This window comes from Ochlerotatus camptorhynchus, unplaced genomic scaffold (assembly GCF_037179485.1).
Source record: "Ochlerotatus camptorhynchus isolate MF236.1 unplaced genomic scaffold, CSIRO-AGI_Acam_v1.1 ptg000036l, whole genome shotgun sequence".
Lineage (NCBI taxonomy): Eukaryota > Metazoa > Arthropoda > Insecta > Diptera > Culicidae > Ochlerotatus > Ochlerotatus camptorhynchus.
Genome location: NW_027040527.1, coordinates 70,642 through 90,444, shown reverse-complemented (window position 1 = coordinate 90,444; position 19,803 = coordinate 70,642). Strand labels below are relative to the sequence as shown.

At 41.7% G+C, this 19,803-nt stretch overlaps 2 protein-coding genes across 2 annotated transcripts in view; both read left to right on the top strand.

The window, feature by feature from the left end:
* Window positions 1-11,222, top strand: part of LOC135710422 (transmembrane protein 65) — a 620,863-nt gene extending 609,641 nt beyond the window's left edge. The window contains exon 7 of the mRNA XM_065232997.1: window positions 11,169-11,222. The gene's annotated coding sequence lies outside the window, so the exon portion shown is untranslated. The remainder of the gene's footprint in view (window positions 1-11,168) is intronic.
* A 1,473-nt stretch (window positions 11,223-12,695) lies between these two features.
* On the top strand, window positions 12,696-13,946 carry LOC135709914 (methionine aminopeptidase 1D, mitochondrial). The gene is made up of 4 exons (XM_065232364.1): window positions 12,696-12,809; window positions 12,880-13,099; window positions 13,157-13,610; window positions 13,670-13,946. Exons 1-4 carry the CDS (start codon window positions 12,739-12,741, stop codon window positions 13,864-13,866), a joined length of 942 nt encoding a protein of 313 aa, XP_065088436.1. The 5' UTR covers window positions 12,696-12,738; the 3' UTR covers window positions 13,867-13,946.
* Window positions 13,947-19,803: the final 5,857 nt, after the last annotated feature.

Sequence of the window (19,803 nt, the reverse complement as noted above, 5' to 3'; positions counted from 1 at the left end):
AGGTTTTGACGTCGTTGGATGCACTGAAAGTAAAGCCCTCTCGTAAAAGTATGGATGACTTTCACCACTGAACTGAAAAAAAAGTTTGTTCCGATCGATCAAACCAGTGCATTTTGGAACAACTTTTGACAGAGGTCCATACTTTTACTTAGAGGGCTTTAACTAAAAGTAGGTTAGAAATGGTTATGATTTTTAACGAGCTTCGTAGGTTTGTTCTCTAGATATGCGATTTGCCAATTACACCTGAAAATGAGGAAAAGATAGCAATATTTTTTAAGTTTATGCACCATAACCCAAATGGGTGTTCGTTATGTTCACGGAAGCAAAATTATACCCAAACTTGAGTTGTTTTCACTCATCTCCGGAGCTCAGCCCAATAGTATTTCATTCGAACAGGAGTAAGTGTTTCGTTATGGGCTAGCATGGACGTCAATACCAGAGGTGGGTACCTTTTAGACTATATTTCTAACAATGATATAAGCATATGTAACAGAGGAGATACTTCAACCTTTATAAATGCAATTAAAAGTTCTTGATTTGACTTAAAAATTTTAAAATTGGCATGTGTCAGACGAAATATCTTTGCCTGATCACAAGCAAATAATATTTGAATATGAGGCTGGTCAACAGCTCACACAAACATTTAGAGATCCTAGGAAAACAGACTGGGAGCTATGTAATTCAGTGCTAGTAGTAGGAAGAGCCACGATAGTAATTAGCTCAAACACTTGTGAAGAACTTGAGAATAGTTTTAAATAACTTTCAAGTTTGATCTAACATGCTTTTCATGAGAGTTGCATCGAAAAGGAATGCTCTACAAATAGGGATGTACCTTGGTAGAACAACAGGCTACAGAGGCTTTACAACAGGGCTAAACAAACACAACAGTGGGAACAATATAAGGAATCACTTATAATCAGGAAATATGGAGATCAAAGAGGATACACTGGAGGCATACATGTGAGAACATTGAAAATACTCCAGCAACTGCTAGGTTGCAGAAAATACTCGCTAAAGATCATTCCACTTTGAAAAAAGAGGATGACTCTTTTACTACTTCTACAAATGAAACGTTAGAGTTGGTGATGAGAACGCATTTTCCTTGTTCTATTATTAATTCAAACGAATACCAAAACGCAACGCCAACAGCTATTGGTATCGATGAAACCAGGACGGATATTCATGAAATATTGAATGAAATGACTGAGTTAGACAGAACTAGAGCTGATGCTTGCACTTTGTCCAACAAAATCTTTAATGAAAGACAAGTTGAATGTGCGATTGTCTCCTGTGAACCTTTCAAGCCACCAGGTAGGGATGGAATCCCGAGCATAGGATTATACCAAATTGATAACAAGTTCTGATACCCGGTTTTCTAGATTTGATAAATGAACATGTTATCATTGTGGTTGAATAAACAGCCAACATAACAAACATTATAACATAATAATATTCCTTGGATATCACAAAAATAACTGATTAAGTTATCATTGAAAACATCTTGATCCTGCACACTTAGAAATAGCTAATTTTACTCGTGACGGAATCCATCTTTGACATAAAGGATGAGACGTAAACAAACATGTCATGTAAAATTAAGTGCTCCGAGACTGAAAAGTTCAAAAGTACGTTTGATTGAGCTGAATTTCGCGTCTATTATGACTCAATTTTGTGTCAAAATTGACGCTCGTATATGTCAGTCTCAGAGCACCTAAATTTACATGATTTTTTCTAAGTGTGTGTGATCCATGCCAATTTTTTCAACAAATTTCAAATTATTTTATTGATTTGGTATTGAAACCTTACCATGCGGACAATATTTGAAGTTTTGATGAACCTTGCATCATTTCATATAGTTTCATGATAACAACTCTAGACCAAAAATTGAAATAGGCGGAACAACCAAACGGTAACAATGGCTTTAAAAGCAAATTTCTCGAAAATCTAAATACATCCACGCAATCTAACACAAGCATCTGAAAGAGGACACTTCCTTTATCGAATGGCTTTGTTAATTTGCGTGGGTGTATTCTGAATCTCGAGAAATTTGCGTATTAGAGCGGGGCTTATCATGTGTGAAAATAGCTTCGGAATACTTGCGTTCTTGAAATGAGCTATTGTAGCAGCGGTAGAGCTGTCGCCTTCTAACTCCCGGGTTCAAGCTTCTTTGCATTCATAAGAAATGATTGCGGGCAGATTTCATCCATAATACCACTGCCAGACAGTGAGAGTTAGTCCAAGGGCGAATCTTTATTCTAATCTACGATTCCACATACTATTAATAACTTTTTACACATCAGAATGAATTGTGCATATGTTTAGGATCAACAAATATTTTCAGGCGCAAAGGAGCTACAGGATCGAGCTGATAACGTTTCTTAATTCCAAAATCTGAAGACTGTTTTGAATAATATGTTTAGGTAATGGGCAGCAACAACGGACTACTTACAGCTTCTATTTATTAAATGCTTGATGTAACGATTGCCAGCAACGCCGCCTGGGCGAATCCTATGGCTTACCCTCCATACTAACAAAAATCCACCCTTCCCGTGACACTTATGAGAGGTCGTAGAGTTCTCTGCATCTCTTTTAAGTAAGTGTCGGACTAACATTCCTCCCCTTTCCCCACCAGATGCAAGGACGTGGCCAGGACAGCTCTGGTCTGTTGAAGGGAGACACATCCTTTATCTAAGAGGTAGTAAAGCAACGGATGAAGGTGGGTCTCCTTCTCAACAACAGTTTGGAGCTCGTACCACCTACGACATTGTGCAACCTGGTTTATGCTATGCTATGCTATGCTACAATCTTCTCAAAAATTGAATAACCCAAGGCTTCGAAATAATTGGCTTCGCAGATGATATAGTCATAATTGTATGTGGCAAATATGGCAAATTGCCTTAAACATTTTTTTTTTCCCTTTGGTTTGTTTTTTCCGTCGATCTTGTTTTCCGTGCTGAGCACCAATGCTACCGACGTGCCAGGAAGGCAGCTCCCACACCTAGACCCTACCTATCGACCCATCACTCATGAACCGGGGACCAACGGCTTTACTTCCCATCCGAAGGAAGGCGTGATCAGAGATGTTATGCCTCAGAACATCCCGGCGGCGCCGACTGGGATTGAACCCAGGCCTGCTGGGGTGAGAGGTAATCACGCTTACCACTACACCACCGGCGCCGTTATAAATCGAAGTCGTTGAGATGCTCCATGGTGATAGGCTGCCAAAGCAGCCCACGGTTCGGTACACGGTCAATTGCACCTACCGTGATCTCGTCGATTACGATGAGAAACAATAGCGGTGATAGTATACATCCTTGTCTCACACCAGCGACTACCCGGATAGGGTCGGACAAGGCTCCGTTATGCAGAACTCTGCACGTGAAACCCTCATACTGCGCTTCGATGAGGTTGACGATTTTATCCGGGACTCCCTTGCGTCTCAGGGCGCCCACAGATTATCGTGATTGACATGGTCGAAAGCTTTTTCGTAGTCAATGAATACCAAATAAAGGGACTCTTGGAATTCATTTACCTGCTCCAGGATGATGAGTGTGACAATATGGTCCACACAAGATCTTCCGGCACGGAATCCTGCCTGCTGCCGTCGGAGAGTCGCGTCGATCTTCTCCTGTATCCGATTCAGGATAACTTTGCACAGAACTTTGAGAACAATACACAGTAACATGATGCCTCGCCAATTGTCGCACACAGTCAGATCCCCTTCACTAAGATGCCCTGCATCCAGTCGGCCGGAAAAGTCGCGGTGTCCCAGATATTACAGAATAGTTGATGCAACATTTGTGCGGAATTGACGCGAGTGATGCGCCACACCCTAGGCGGATCATGCCGAGATGTTGATGGCTGGTTGGCCTTCGAAACTTGAAGAAGTTGTTCGAAGTGCTCAAACCAGCGTTTCAGCTGGTCAGTGGGGTTGGTAAGCAATTGTCCAGTCGTGTCCTTCACTGGCATCCTCGGGTTCATCCTTGCTCCACTCAGGCGTCGTGAGATATCGTAGAGGAGGCGTATATCGCCAGTGTTTGCGGCTTTCTCCCTTTCGTCGGCCAGGGAGTTCACCCACACTCGCTTGTCCCGTCTGCAAGAGCGCTTGACTTCCTTCTCTAGAGCCGAGTACCGTTGACGGGCTTCGTTCTTGGCTCCTCTGGTTCTCGCCCGCTTTATCGCGGTTTTTGCTTCTCTACGCTCCTCAATCTTCCGCCAGGTTCATCTGTGATCCACTCTTTCCTCTGGGTGCGCAGCTCACCCAAGTTATTCTCGCTTGTTTCTATAAAGGCATTCTTGATGGCCGTCCATTGTTCTTCTACGCTGCCACCTTCTGGAACGTCCGCAGCTCGAGTCTCAAGTTCTTCAACAAAAAACCTTTTTACCGCTGGATCTTCAAGTCGGCGTGTGTTGAACCGCCGCCCGAGTCTCTCCTCCCGTCGCTGGATCCGCGCCATGCGTAGGCGGATTTCACCGATTAGAAGGTGATGGTCAGACGCGATGTCGGCGCTGCGTTTATTCCGTCTTCCTTTTCGGCTGATGCAGATGTGGTCGATCTGATTTTCGGTATGTCCATCACGGGAAACCCACGTGACTTTGTGCACTGGCCGATGCGGGAAGAGCGAGCCCCTGATCACCATGTCGTTATTGCCACAAAATTCTGCAAACAGCTCACGGTTCACGCTCATTTCGCCGAGACCATGGCGTCCCATGACACACTCATAGTCCGTGTTGTCGGAGCTGATCTTCGCATTGAAGTCGCCAGTGTAGATCTTGATGTCACCCTTTGGAACCTTATCCACGACGGCATTCAGTTGACTGTAAAAATTCTCCTTGTCCTGTAGCTCGGCAGTATCGGTTGGCGCATAACATTGGATTATGGTAAGGTTTCGAACCCGTGCTCTAAATCTGGCAACGATTATCCTCTCATTAACAGGCTCCCACTTGATGAGCGCAGCACTTGCCTGGACGCTAAGTAGGAGACCAACACCTCGAATACCAGAGTATAGTAGTACCAATGGCCAACGAACTTCAGTCAGTCCCAGGATTTCTAGCTTCATGCATCGCGCCTCGTTGGCGAGTTGTGCCAGTTTACCCTGCTGGGCTAACGTCAATACATTCCATGATCCAATTCGTGTCCGTTGTTTTGCGCTAAAAGTCGTTGCCGTTAAATCAGTTCGATGTCCTTCTCTATTGGTTTCTATAACAATTGTAAAGGTTTCAGAGACAGTAGGTGGTTGGCCTAAGGTCTCCTATCCGCCGTGATGGGGCTGCAATCTTAGGTGTGGCTTCCGGGGAAGTGCATTTCTTATTCAGCCGCTGGATGCCAGTCAGACGCTGTTTAAGCCGCACCTCCATGGTGGACAGACGCTCGGGTTGGCGAAGCATTTCCTCTATCACTGTGCCATGGTTACCGCGCCAGTGTTCGCGTAGTTAGTTAACATAATTGTAATATGCATTTAGAGCAGGCAATAAACATATGCAAAACAACATTCGGTAAACAGTGGGGTCTGAAACCGAAAATTATCCATTGGATAATTTGCTAAAACCAGTTCAACAGCAATATTTGCTTCAGGTGATCGAACAGCATAGAAAAGAGTACCCTAAGACATCGTAGATATATATTAAACTGAAATATAATCATTTCCATCCTATGACATTTGTGTGAAAACGTCTGACATTGTATCAAAAGTATAGGGAAAGGAGAAGGGTACTCACTTTAAAACTGCTCCTATGAGATTTAGCAAATGTTTTTGAATAACCCATCCAAACATACCAACTCGAAAAACACCGAAACTATATGAATCTGAAACTTTACTTTCATTTAAGTATAATATAAGTGAGGAAGGGACACAGTAAGTTCCCTCCCCCTATCTAACTACTATTTGATTGAGCAAATATTTTTGTATAAAACATCTAATTACATTGAAAAAAAAAATACTTGGTAATTTTAAACTATCAACTGGAACCGAGACTGGAACAGGTTTTAAATATAAAACTACATGTTTAATTATGTAAAATTTAATAACTAAATGCTTAAATTTACACTTTCATGTAAATTTCTATCGTTGTTCGTTGATATTTAACTTAATTTCAATTGAACTTTCGACTTCCATGTTAAACCACACATGCATGTCAAATGTCATGGATCCAAAAAAAAACCTTGCACTGAAAAAATGATCATGATGACCCGGCTGAAAGTTTCGATAATAAAGAAAACCAAACTAAACTAGAGAGTAAGTCACTTTTGCTCAGTTATATGGAGAAATTTTTAAAAGCGTTGGTCACTCAGCGCATAACCCTAATAAAAATGTTATGGTTAATTTGCTTAACGACGTGTTCTGGGTATCATCCAAACCATTTGTGGAATAGTTCAATCATTTGGGTTATCGTTCGTTTATGGTAATTTTTTATTAGGGAAGTAACCTACACGTAACGAAAATTAATTATTTTATTCATGTGTTTCACTTATACATTTTTGTCAAAACATCAACTTTATTACCTTCCATAAGATAAACCACATATGTAGGTCCTATAGGAATGCATAAACGATATGTGTGACCATTTATACATTTCATTTGACACATGATCTTCATTAATTTTTTGCAAGGCATCTGCTTATTAGTTGACGTATGCATTTTATGAATAATCCTCAATATAAATTTGCCAATTAGTATATGGGGATTTCTATCCGTGTACACACCTATTTTTATTCGCTGGAAACCAGAAAAAAATTACCGGCAATTGCAACCCATCCAGTAAAATATGTTTGCTGAACGGCCATCAAATTGATCCAGTGCTAATTTGACAGTATCTACCTGAAAACCAGTTGATTTTCCAGTAAAATAGAGTGACAAACACTTTGTGGGAAGAACAGTAATTTCCGTTTGTTTTATTTTAAAGAAAATTGAAATCTCATTTTTGATCATAATACACTGTTTAATATATAGAGTTCTCCAGATGCACAAAAGTGTGTGTGAGACCGCGCGCTACCTTTTTAAGTATTAGTTATATCGCGATACCTGTTTGGTTCCAAGGTTGCAAAGACTCATTTCAGCTAAAACAATGTTTTTCTAAATTATGAAATAATTAGATGCCATGATCAAATTTTGAATTGGTAGGATACAAGAAGAGGTTGCAAAGAATGTGTTTGACATATTAAACCTGTTTATTTCACTTCATGAGAGTCACAATCAGCGATTTTTCACAAACTCACTCACTCACTCACTCACTCACTCAGCGATCAGCAAATCGCTGATTGTGACTCATAGAAAGCAAAATTTACAGGTTTTATGTTTCCAACGCATACTTTGTAACCTCTTCTTGTAACATGCCATCATACCATCTTTTGGTTTTATTATTCCGAAAAACATTATTTTAGCTGAAATGAGTCTTTGCAACCTTGTTTGGTTCTTCTTCTTTTTGATTATTATATATGGATGTTGGATTTTAGCGTTCGTGAGATTGCGCTTGGAGATCTCTATAACAAGCTCAGTTGTTCAATAAGTGCCCAGTTTGTTCCAAACGTTCGCAGGTTTACTGCGCGTTTAATCGCGTCGTCAGTTGTGTCGGTCGCATCGTGTGATGGGGAAAACAGTGCTCCTGGAGCAGACTCAGAGACAAAGAGGAGAACAGTTGTGAGGGTAGCTCGGTACCGAGATGGGAAATGACAGGTGGGCAGGAACTCACAGTCTCTCAGTGTTGGTGAGTTCTTTGCCGTTAATGTTCACGAAAAGTTCACTATTTTGCTATACAGAAATTCAAAACAAAAATTTTATCTGCGAATTTGGACAGTTTTTGACCTGTTTCATACTACCGGAAGGTGTATGCTGGTCACAAATGCCGTGCCAAACTGATTTCCTACTCAATTAATCAATCTTTGATGTGAAATTCGCTAATAAACACGAGGAGCATTTCTTATAGCAAACATGCCATAACAAAATGGGCATGGTTCATTTAAGTAAACAAACTAACACTTCTTCCGACTGTGGCACCTCTCTTACTCGCCTGGGCTCGGTACCTATTTCGAATAGGTACGCTACTCTTCCCACCGATGTTGGTAATGTCCCAAAAGCAGTCACGAGCTGAAGATGACGAAGAAAAGGAAGAAGGAAACCAGGGTCAGTCCGATGGTACCAGTGGACGTGACAACGCCAGCGACATCGGTGATTTCGATGATGCCGTCGATCACGAGAATTCTGCCGGCCCGAGTGCGGCAAAAGTGAAGCTTCCTCCACTGGTGGTGAAGAAAGCAAAGTGCCACCGAAAACGCTGATTGGCGATTTCGCATCGCTGGGTGTCGCAGCCGAATAAATAAATTCAGCAGGATCGGCACCAAGGTGATGCTCCGTACAAAAGCGAAGTATTAAATGGCCGTCAATTACCTGAAGGATTACAAGGCGGAATACTTCACGCATTACATCCCTGGTGAAAAGTTCTTCAAGGTGGTAGCCAGAGGCCTACCAAACTTTGACCCCAAGGTGATCGAAGACGAAATCAAGGACCAGTACAAGCTGGCCCCAATCGCTGTTTTCCAGATGACGAGGAGAGACCTACCCGGATTGTCTTTTCCTGGTTCACTTCCACAAGGGGACGGTGACGCTCAATGCACTGCAAGCCATCCGCTCGATTTATTCCGTCATTGTACGCTGGGAGCCATACCGTGGTGGCCATCGTGACGTAACGCAGTGCCAAAGATGCCTCAACTTTGGACACGGTACCCGCAACTGTAACATGAAGCCACGCTGCAGCAACTGCGCTCATGAACACGCTACTTCCAACTGCCCTGCGGAAGGAGCCAGGAAGGAGAAAGAAAAAGGCTCCAGCTTTCAGAACGGAGGATTTCCCGCCTCTTCGTGATCCTCATCAAAGACACATGAATTCGCGGGTGCAACCCGCCTCCCCTCAAGAAGCTTCCGGTGATTTTGCTGGACAAAGTTCCCCACACCCAGTTACTTATTCGCTTGAGAAATGTGCGTAGACGCCAGTTTCAGAGGACTGGAGATCTGAACAAAAAACGTAGATGGCCGATTTGAATAGACAGATTACTTCCAGAATGAACTCACTCCCAAATGAAAGTTTCAGGCGTGTTGTCCAGACAGATGACGACCAATCCAGACCATTCTGAAAGGTAGCCAAGGTCTTGAAAACTCATCCCAAGCCCGTTCCACCTCTCAGAGACGAATATGATGACGATCGGCTCTTAATTACCCCACAGAAGAAAGCACATGCGATCGGCGAGCATGTCGCTTCATCGCATTTGCTTGGCTCGACTATCCAAGGTCCGCTCGAAGATCCGGTTGTGCAATGCGTACAAAACCTAGATGCCTCCCCTTGTGTCGTGCCTCCGGTGGATAAGATTACAGTATAACAGATTTGCTCAGCGCTTAAATGCAGCAAAAACATGAAGGCTCCCGGGTTTGATGGCATATTCAACTTAATCTTGAAGAGGCTCAGCATGAAAGTGCAGTCTCTTTTGACCACTATCTTCAATAGATGCTTGGAGCTACTACTTTCCAAAATCATACCAATCCACAAACCCGGTAAGAACCCAACGTTGTTTTCAAGCTACACAACATTTTTCTTCCGGAACAGTTCGCGTTCAGGAAGGGGCACTCCACCAATCACCAGCTAGTACGGGTGATGAATAACATCCGAAGTAACAAAGCTGTATCCAAGTCCACAGCCATGACATTGTTAGACGTTGAGAAAGCGTTTGACAATGACTGGCACGATGGGCTTGTATATAAGCTTTGTAACTTTAACTTTCCTGTACATCTTGTTAACACCACCCTGGAGGTTGTCTTTCAGACACGTTTTCAATCACAGCAGGTGTTCCGCAAGGCAGTCTGCTGGGCCCTTTGCTATACAGAATCTACACTTCCGACATTCCTCTCCTCGGAGACGGTTGCGTGTTTTTCCTGTTCGCAGATGAAACCGCAATAGCCGTCAAAGGAAGGATGCCTCGCGAAATAACGAACAAACTTCAACGATGGCTTAACGTCTTTGCTGATTACCTGGAAAATTAAAATCAATGCCTGCAAAAGTCAAGCAATCACGTTCCTACACTGGCAATTGCCCAAGCTAATACCGGCTCCATCTTGTACTGTAATCATGGATGGCACAAGGGTTGAGTCAACAATCAATACGAAACTAACGATTTAATATTGGCTTACTACTTGACTAGCCTATTGGTCCCAAGCAAATCGATTAACGTACCCCATTCTAGTCGAAATTCTAGTACCACACTATGTTTGTTTTGATTCGCTATGAAAGTTTGACAGATAAAATGGCTCGTGGATTTTCATATGTTTCGAGGGGTACATCTATTAGCTTGGGACCGAAGATAGTACCAGAGCTGAGCCAAAAAGTTGAGCACGTTTCTTCGGGACTTTCTTGTTTTAGAATTACCTCTATGGTTGACAAGGGGTAGCTAGGTTTCGAGCTAGGGAGGGGCGAAAAAAAAAATAACTATGGAAAATTTGGCCGAATGCCATTTCACCGAACGCCATTTCCCCGAAAGCCTTTGTGTTGCTGAGTTTGAGGGGGGGGGGATGTTGTTCGATGAAAAGTTCTTTTTCCGTTCGCATGTAGAGAAAACTGTAGTCAAAGTGCTCTGCCTTGGTTAGGTTTCTGTATCCGTTGATTTGCCGCAGATCCCGCCTTTCGAAGGTGAAAATAATGGCTTTCTACAAACAAATCATAGCACCTGCGATACTCTACGCAGCTTTGGTGTGGGAATCATGTACAAAGACTCATAAGAACAACATCCAGGTCGCTCAGAATAGAGTGCTGAGAATGGTCCTTGATCGTCCCTTTGACACAAGAATTTCTGATCTTCACCTAGAGGCAAACATTCCAAAATTGATGATGACATTAAGGCTAGGTTTGTGCAGAAATGCAACACATCAGAACATGCTTTGATAATAGTTTTGTAGGGGAAATGACTCTAATGTTGGCCTATGGATCTAAGATTGGGCCCATCGCTAAAAATCTGCAATTTTATCTAGATGAACGCGTTATTGGGACGTTACGAATGGATATTTTTGGATGCTATTGAAAATTTAGTCGATTGCTGAGTTTATGTATGGGCCCAAATTAGGGACACTTAGGCCGACATTACATACATTTCCCCTATATGGTAGGTTAGGTGTATATAGTAGTTTTAGTTGTACATAGTATCCTGATGAATGTGGGCGTCTTAGTGGAATACCTGTATAATGAGAGAGAGAAGGATTAGTATTTTCCATTTAATTCCACTACTTTATTTGCTTATCCTTGACAGATACGCGTATTTCGTCTACAATGTGCAGACTTCTTCAGTGTCTTGTACTAATACTCGACTTACGAGTCGAGTATTAGTACAAGACACTGAAGAAGTCTGCACATTGTAGACGAAATACGCGTATCTGTCAAGGATAAGCAAATAAAGTAGTGGAATTAAATGGAAAATACTAATCCTTCTCTCTCTCATTGTACATAGTAGTTATAAGTAGTCTTCTTTTTCCAATTTAAAACAAACCAATCAAAAGGTGGTCATTCTCTAAAACAGGCCTGTAGGACTAGAAACTTTAAATAATAATTAAACATTTCAATTGAACTAAAGCTGAAATGATGCATCTGTGTCACTTACCACCAGAGTGGCCAGATTATTTTTTTTCACTATCGGTAGCTTCTCAAAACTTATCGGTAGTTATCGGTAGGTCGACTTAAGAAGGCTTTCCCGATACTTGAAAATTTTGTGAGCGGGGGGGGGGGATGACTCTGTGCTCCAGAACAATACACTGTCCTTCAGTTGTTCTGCTTTAAACGTGTTGAAATCAATTTTTCTATTCATAATCTAAAAATCTGTGATTCTCGGTAGAAAAAGTGAAAAATCGGTAGTTTTGAACCTTTCGTCTGTGAAACGGTAGGCACTCCGAAAATCGGTAGAATTACCGATAAATCGGTAGGTCTGGCCACCCTGCTTACCACCCAAATTAAAAAGATTAACATAATTTAAAGTCAAAAAAAGACAAAATACTATAGTGCTGAAATTGATTGCCGAAAAATGAATACAGTTTCAGGTGCAGTTCTAAAAACTATTGATGGATTACCGTTGAAATGGCGCCTTAATAGGCTGTACAGATCAAAATAGAAGCTTTTAAACTAAGTCAATTGACTAAGGTTTTTTAAACATACTGCATGATTTCTCCTATAATTATGATTTTCTCGTGATATCGATTTGGCCTGCACATACAAATCTGCAGAGGCAGACGACAAAACCAAGCTTGATATTGACATTACACTCATTTAACTTGAACAATCAGCTAAATAATTCTGATTACTAGTTTTATAACAAAAAAATGTTCTGATTGATACGGTTCAGCTATTCATTTTGTTGGAAGTTGAATTCAAAATTCGGTGAGTGCTTTTAAAAGTTTATCTATACGAATGAGTAAAAGCGACTCACTCTCTGAGGTAAGTTCGTTTTCAGTGTAGCATTCAACTGCCGGAAAGTCTTGCTTGTTGCCTACCAGCCGAGCAATTTATATGATTGATCAAAAATTCGAGCAGTTATCAGAAGCTCGAGTCGCGCGCTCTTCCTCACTACTGGTAAACAAAAATCAGCTGTTCGGCCTCGTAAAACAAAACTCAGTTTTCGCTGTTTTCGTAACCGATAACCGAAATGTTTATCTAATAAGTGAAATAAGTTAGTATTTATGTTTTGAAGTACAGGTAGTGCGTTTTCAATCAAGCATGAAAATATTAAAAACGTGTTGCGATGCGTGGCGCCTCGGAGGACAACGAAACTTCTTCGGACGCAGGAAGTATGTTTTCAATCAAAATTTGATCAATCTTTGTTAAACGTTGTCAGACTAACAGCAATGTTTCGTTCAGATATGATTTAGGAAAGTGTAACATAGTTGAACCCGGAAAGGTTACTCCGGAACGACCGATTCCCAAGCATATCGCCAAACCGGATTACTATTTTGTGCGGAATTCGCCCAGCTCGGGCGATGGACCTTCAGAAATCAAAACCGAAACCCAGATCCAGGGGATGCGTGATAGCTGCAAACTTGCTGCCAATATACTTAAGAAGACATGTGCTTTTGCTACGGTTTGTAGTTTTGAAATTTTCTTGATTTTAATGTTATAACACTACATTATTTTACAGGAAGGAGTGTCCACCGAGGACATCGACGAATTCGTTCACAATGAAGTGATCCAGGCGAATGCCTATCCGTCCCCTTTGCGGTACTTGGGGTTTCCCAAGTCGGTGTGCACCTCGGTCAATAACGTTGCCTGCCACGGAATTCCCGATGATCGGAAGCTAATGGATGGGGACATCATCAATGTTGATATAACGGTGTTCTTTAACGGCTTCCATGGCGATTGCTCGCGGACAGTGTTGGTAGGAAATGTGGATGAACGTGGTCGTTACCTGGTTCAGTCTACGGAGGAATGCCTCGCAGAATCGATTCTCTGCTGTGGTCCCGGGCAACCGTTGTACGTAATCGGGAAATCGATCGCTAGATTTGCCAAATGGAAGAAATTGAACATTATGCCGGCTTTCCTGGGGCACGGAATCGGGAGTTATTTTCATGGGCCTCCGGATATTTACCATTTCGGTATGAATGAATATCTAATATGTGGATATTTCAGAACGATAACGATCCAAATTTTGCAGATAACGACTATCCAGGATTGATGCGTCCAGGCATGACGTTCACCATCGAGCCGATCCTTACTCTGGGTGTAATGGAAGCGGAAATTCTGGAGGATGATTGGACTGCCGTGTCAGCGGACAATGCCAGAAGTGCGCAGTTTGAGCACACCATCCTAATCACGGACAATGGCAGTGAGGTGCTGACAGTTCCCGATTAATGTTGCTCTCGTTTGATAGTCGGGTTCGCTTGTAGCTAGATTCGTAAGACATAAATTGTGGATACGTTATCGATAGTTTAATATATCTATTTTTAATTGGCCTTTCACCATCATTTTTAGTTTCTTTCTCATTTATGGCGAGCTACGGGATGTAATTTATTAAGTTTGTTTTAGTTTCAACCTGGATCACGGATGAAATTGGCTCTGCTTGTTTTCTGACAAACGTCAGGTCAGTTTCAGAGTTGGCATGAAATGCTATACAGCCAACAGTTGACTTTCAGTTCAGACAGTTACTTTCGCTCGTTGAACTAAACCCATAGGCATTGGCGTAGCCAGGCATGGAAAATCATTTACATTCATTTCATGCAATCATTTACATTCATTTGCCTCTAACTTTTTCATCAACAGCAATCCGCAAAATGATGTTTAGAGCTTTAGTAGCTTTTGTTATTAGCTACAACTTTTGCCCGTAACTCAAATGTGTATCTCTTGTGCATCACGAATTAGAGCGGGCAGAACTTGTTACTGTTTTTCAGTGAATGTAAAATACATTCACTGAAAAACAGTAGTGGCTTCTGTTCGCTCTGGTTCGTCATACATAAGAGATACGGATTTAAGTTGTTGACAAAAGTTGTAGTTAATAATAAAACCTACAAAAGCTCCATACCTCATTTTGCGGAATTCTGTTGATGAAAAAAGTTAGGGGCAAATTAATGCACGAAATGAATGCAAATGATTTTCCATGCCTGGGCGTAGCTAATGGTGGTGCCTAGGGTACCTTGCCCCCACCAGAACGATCTGGGTGCCCTTCAGATTTTTTTTTGAAGATTTTTATAATTTATATTGTTGGTATTAGAATCTTTAAAAAAAAATCGATGTAGAGAATCGGTCTTAGCAGATAGGACCAATGTTCTTCTGATAGTGGATATCGTTATCTCAAAATGACCGAAAATCCATATTGAACTGATATGTGATTACTTCCTTATTGTGCAATTTATTGTAAAGATCTGTTACCTAGTCTGTTACAGTATATGACTTAAACCGAGTTTAGACGAGGCACGTGAGTTGAATTCAACTCACCCCGATTTGGTAGTCACCGTTCAATTAATCACTTCATTCGAGCACTTAAAATGACGTTTACTACCACTCAAACTTTGAAATAAAACATTATTTTGAGATTTTTTCTTCTAGGACCTCGAGATAAGTAGCCAACATTTGTGCGTTTCATAAAAAAATAGAAATTAGTTGGTCCAGTTTTGTAAAATCGCTGGTAGAAAGTCACGCTAAAACTGCTTGACAAAGTGGTCAATTTGACCACTTTGTCAAGCAGTTTTGGCGTGATTTTCTACCAGCGATTTCACAAAACTGGACCAACTAATTTCTATGTTTTTATGAAACGCACAAATGTTGGCTACTTAACTCGCGGTTCTAGAAGAAATAGTCTCGAAATAATGTTTTATAACAAAGTTCGAGTGATAGTAAACGTCATTTTAACTATGTAGCCGTCACTGGTCGATCTCGAATAAGTATGCGGCTTAAGCGCCACTCCGATAAAGGAGACCGCATACCATGTTGAGTTTGCCCGGATGAGACTGCCTCAAGGGCGAGTCCAAGTGTAATCTTCCTAAAAAGAAGAGATCGAGCCAGCTTCACTACCACCGAAATTGATCGGGTAGAAAACCTTATTGCTAAAACAGCATAATCTCTCACACCCCGAAATATTTCCCCGAAGCTCACGGTAAGAGATCACACAAACCTAAGCGACGTTACACGTCAAGCTTTCCTCATCGGTAGTTCCACTTATTTCCGCCAGAGGTGCAGCTTCAACAAAAGAGGTACGCCACATACAAGTCAAATTCCGACCACGCGGAAGACAACATAATTACCCGGACCCGAAACAACGTGAAGACACTTTCTTCCTTTCATTCAAAAGTTTTAATATGACTGATCAACAACATTACATTCAATTCAAATCAAACATTTATTTTATAACGGAAAACGGTAAGTTGAGGTTTATTGTAAACTCATGCTTTTCAGAACTTTGGATTGCTTGTATTTTCCTACTCCTCTTTCTTCTATTCCTCTACCTATACTTGTGTGCGTGCGGTTCTTCTATCTACCTATCATATTGTGCTGTGCTCTTGTGTTTTTCTTCTCGGTTAATCTCGACGACGACGATGCAGCAAGCGGGGAACGGCAAAGCTTGGCACCCGGGTGTCTCACATTAAAGGGTTGGGTGGGCATCCATATATTACGAAACGTGTGCACGTTGTCCTGCCGACACCCAACCTCACAAATATTGGACTTATCCAAATCTTAGCAATTCATGCTCTTCGACCTTATGGTCGGCAAAAAAGGTCCTCCGTGGCGCCCTCGCCGGACGCCACACTCAACAAAGAAACAATTGGAACGGACTCACCAGTTGATGATGCTGCTGTTGACTGCTGCGCTGCTGTTACGGGCGGCGACGGTGCTACTTAGCGTTCGACCGTTGGTGATTAAATGGCCAACGATTTCCACGTGGTTGGACGGATGGTAATTCTACCACAGGTTGCGCTTGACAACCACCAAACCCCGACAAGCGATGTGGATGCGGATCGCTTTCCACCGGCCAAGGTGACGGTTGCCGGAATCTTTCGCCCCGGGGATGCAGATGATGGCGTTGGAAGAGGATGTAGCCGTCGGCTGTTGAAAATACCATTAAGCACATTGCACAGATTTTCTTTACCGAGCAGCACATTACCTGGTCTAGCTTGTTTTTTGCACACACAAAGTCTAGCCTATGACGCACACTACTTTTAGATTGATAGCTATAACTAAACAGTCAACGAGGAGAAATTAGAATTCAAGAATAAAGTAAAACCACGTTGCTTTAACTCACTATACAAAACTATCAAATAACGCGAACAAAAAAGGACACACTTCCACTGTTATCTGCGGTTCGGACGAAAGTGAGGCGAAACCGTGACCCTCAGATTAGGGAAGGTGACCTCGGCCGAACTTAACGGAAGTTCGATTTTCCCGCGAACTTCTTCGAACTAGATCGGCAATGCGAGAGATCATTCCGATCGCTGGTCCTTCGTTCAATGTCGGGTGTAGCCACAACTCTCTCTTTTCCCAACTTTCCCGAAGATTTCACTGGACTCGGCCTTGGGAGAAATTGCACAAGGTCGTGTGGCTTTACTCACGAGATATTCTATTTTTATAGTAAATCGACCAGTGTCGTTTCGCTACTGGCGTAGTTTTTGGCGTATAGATTAGATCCATTTCATCCTACTTTAATTATAGCTAATTTGATATTTACAACAATGAGTGACTGGCTGTTTTAATATTTGCAACATGGAGTGACTGACTGATTTAATATTTACAACACGGAGTGACTGACTGATTTAATATTTACAACATGGAGTGACCGTTACATCACTCCCTACTGGATTACGAAAATTTAGTTGAATTGATTCAACTAAATTTTCGTACCGGATTTCTTAGATAAATGTTTTAAATTGAAAGCTAGCTCAACTATTGAAGTATTAACCGTTCGTGGTCATATGTGGTCATCGTCAATCCGAAGGTCGACTCATCCTCTATTTAGTCCTCACAATCCATCACAGACCGTGGCACGTACTGACCGTCAGCGTTTCTCAACTCAGGTCTCCATTATGCTAAAACTTCCATCTATGAATTTGGATATTTGGAATCTGGTCTAAATAACTTTACAACGGAAAACAGTTCTGATTGCTGACTTAATTCGGATTGTTTAGTGCTTCCCTTTATCCCCACAACATCATAATATGCTTTCCTCCGAGTTCGTTCCAAACTCAGTGAAAACATCCCCAAATCAAAAATTATCCTTAACACAAGCTCATTCAGCGTTGATCCCTACCCCAATCATTACGTTGAGCACCGAAATCTCGACTGAATTCACCGCAAAAACTGTTAAGCAAAAACTGGCCCAACCCGGAGCTTCCCTCCAGGCAAATTGTCCATTTCTTACAAAACGCAAATTCCCCAAACTCTTAATTGAATTTCCACATCAGATTTATTATCTGATCAACGGAAATTTAACAAAGACTCCAACCGATAACGCGTAACGCCTACGCTTCACACTTGACTTCACACCCAAGCACTAAACGCACCTCTTGCCATCACGCAATCGAACTGTCAGAGCAAAACTGAACCTCAATCAAAACGAAGTGAAAAAAATGTGCTGCTGTAGCTGTCGGTAATTTTATTGTTTCGGGGAAAAAAAAACTGAATTTCATGTCGGAAATTACTTCAAAACTACGATGTTGCTGATCTGCTGGTTTTCATCGCAATTGGATTACGGGGAGAGTATTCTACTGCTGATTCTAATTGCAAGATTTAATGTACTTTGTGTTTACTTCACAGGAGCTGCGACGTGGGATACTATTGCAACAACAAAAGGACTACTTCGGATTACTGTTCACTACCAATGCTATGGATTTGGATGCTATTACACGAAATTGGCCAATAAATTATCTGAATCTGATGTTAAATGGACAAACTGAATGAAACTGCTCTATCTACCAATTCTGAGGAACAAGAACCATGGATGGGATTGCGCAGGCTTGTTACCGTGAAAAAAATGTGAACTGGTGCCCGGATGATTGACACACAGACAGCGACACGAAAAAGGACTCAATACTGACGATGGAAGCGCAACTTAAAACGAAAACCTACATCTACTATGTACAACAAGCAAAAAGGACGACTGAAGCAAATCAACCGACACCAAACAAAATGATTTATATTACAAAAATGGATATGTACAACACTGGTGTCAACTAGAAACTACAACTAACCCTAGAAGTAAGTGCTAATATAGAATTAATGTAGGATAACTAACAACTAATATTCAAATTCATTCAGATTAGGTAGGTTTTATTTACTGCTTATGTGGTTCTCTTCTTCTCTTTGTTGCGTCGTCAGAATGCTCTAAGCTGTCGTTAATGGTCAGCTGAGATACTGTTGTTTCATTCATTACTGCATTATATCCGAGCCCATTCATAAAGTTCGTCACCAGTAGATATTCATTTTTTGTGGGACGGCTCAACTCTTTGCTTGAGGAGCACTTTCTGAACGGCTGGTTATGTTTTTGTGCTAGCTCGAGGCTGCTTTGTCCACTCATTGAGAATTCATAGCTTGACGAGGACTCATCTCGATAAACGAGGAATTGATAAAGTTTCTGCAAATTACTTGATTTTGGTGCATTCTAGATGCTTAGTTGCCTTTTAAAAAGGTATCATAGCTGAACCAACTGCATCCACTCAACTCGTTTCCAAGAAGTGAGATTTGATGCCATAAATGTTTTTTCGAGTATCCATAGGATACATCGTTACCTTGAAGAGGCTGCATAGCTTAAAGACAAATAAATTAGGAGGCGGGCAACCTGAGCTTTTTTAGGTATCGACAATTAAATACCCCGAGCCTTTTGCCCACTTCGTCCTCTAAATCATAACAGTGATCTCCTACTACTCTCTTGACAACCGCAGGGACGTACTTAGGGGCCAATTTCGCGCAATAACCTTTCCCCTTGTCCGAGAGTTCTGTGTTTTTCTTCAAAACTTTTTCTCCCACGGTAAACTTTGGACAATCCGTATTGGCTCTCAGATTGTAATATCTGGAATGCTTTTCAAAGGCTTTTTTAATGTTTTCTCTAATTTCCGAAAACAGTTTCTCTCTATCCGGGTCGCGTAGTATCTGGACTCCATCCGCCGTGTCTCTCAGATGCCGATACTCTCTGCCATCTGAGACCATGTTCCGGCCGAACATGACAAAATAAGGTGTGTATCGGGTAGCCTCGTGGACTGAATTTCTTATGGCGTTGGCAATGGTTTGAATATTGTTCGCCCACTCCTTGTGGTTGTTCTTAATAGTCGCCCGAATGGCTGTTGTAAGGACACGGTTAACTCTTTC

Bases quoted from the DNA above. Each gene is read 5' to 3' on its own strand.
- LOC135709914 (XM_065232364.1), top strand. From the start codon at position 12,739: ATGAAAATATTAAAAACGTGTTGCGATGCGTGGCGCCTCGGAGGACAA. The intron at 13,100-13,156 runs GTTTGTAGTTTT...ATTATTTTACAG, and splicing joins AGACATGTGCTTTTGCTACG to GAAGGAGTGTCCACCGAGGA. The intron at 13,611-13,669 runs GTATGAATGAAT...CAAATTTTGCAG, and splicing joins TCCGGATATTTACCATTTCG to ATAACGACTATCCAGGATTG.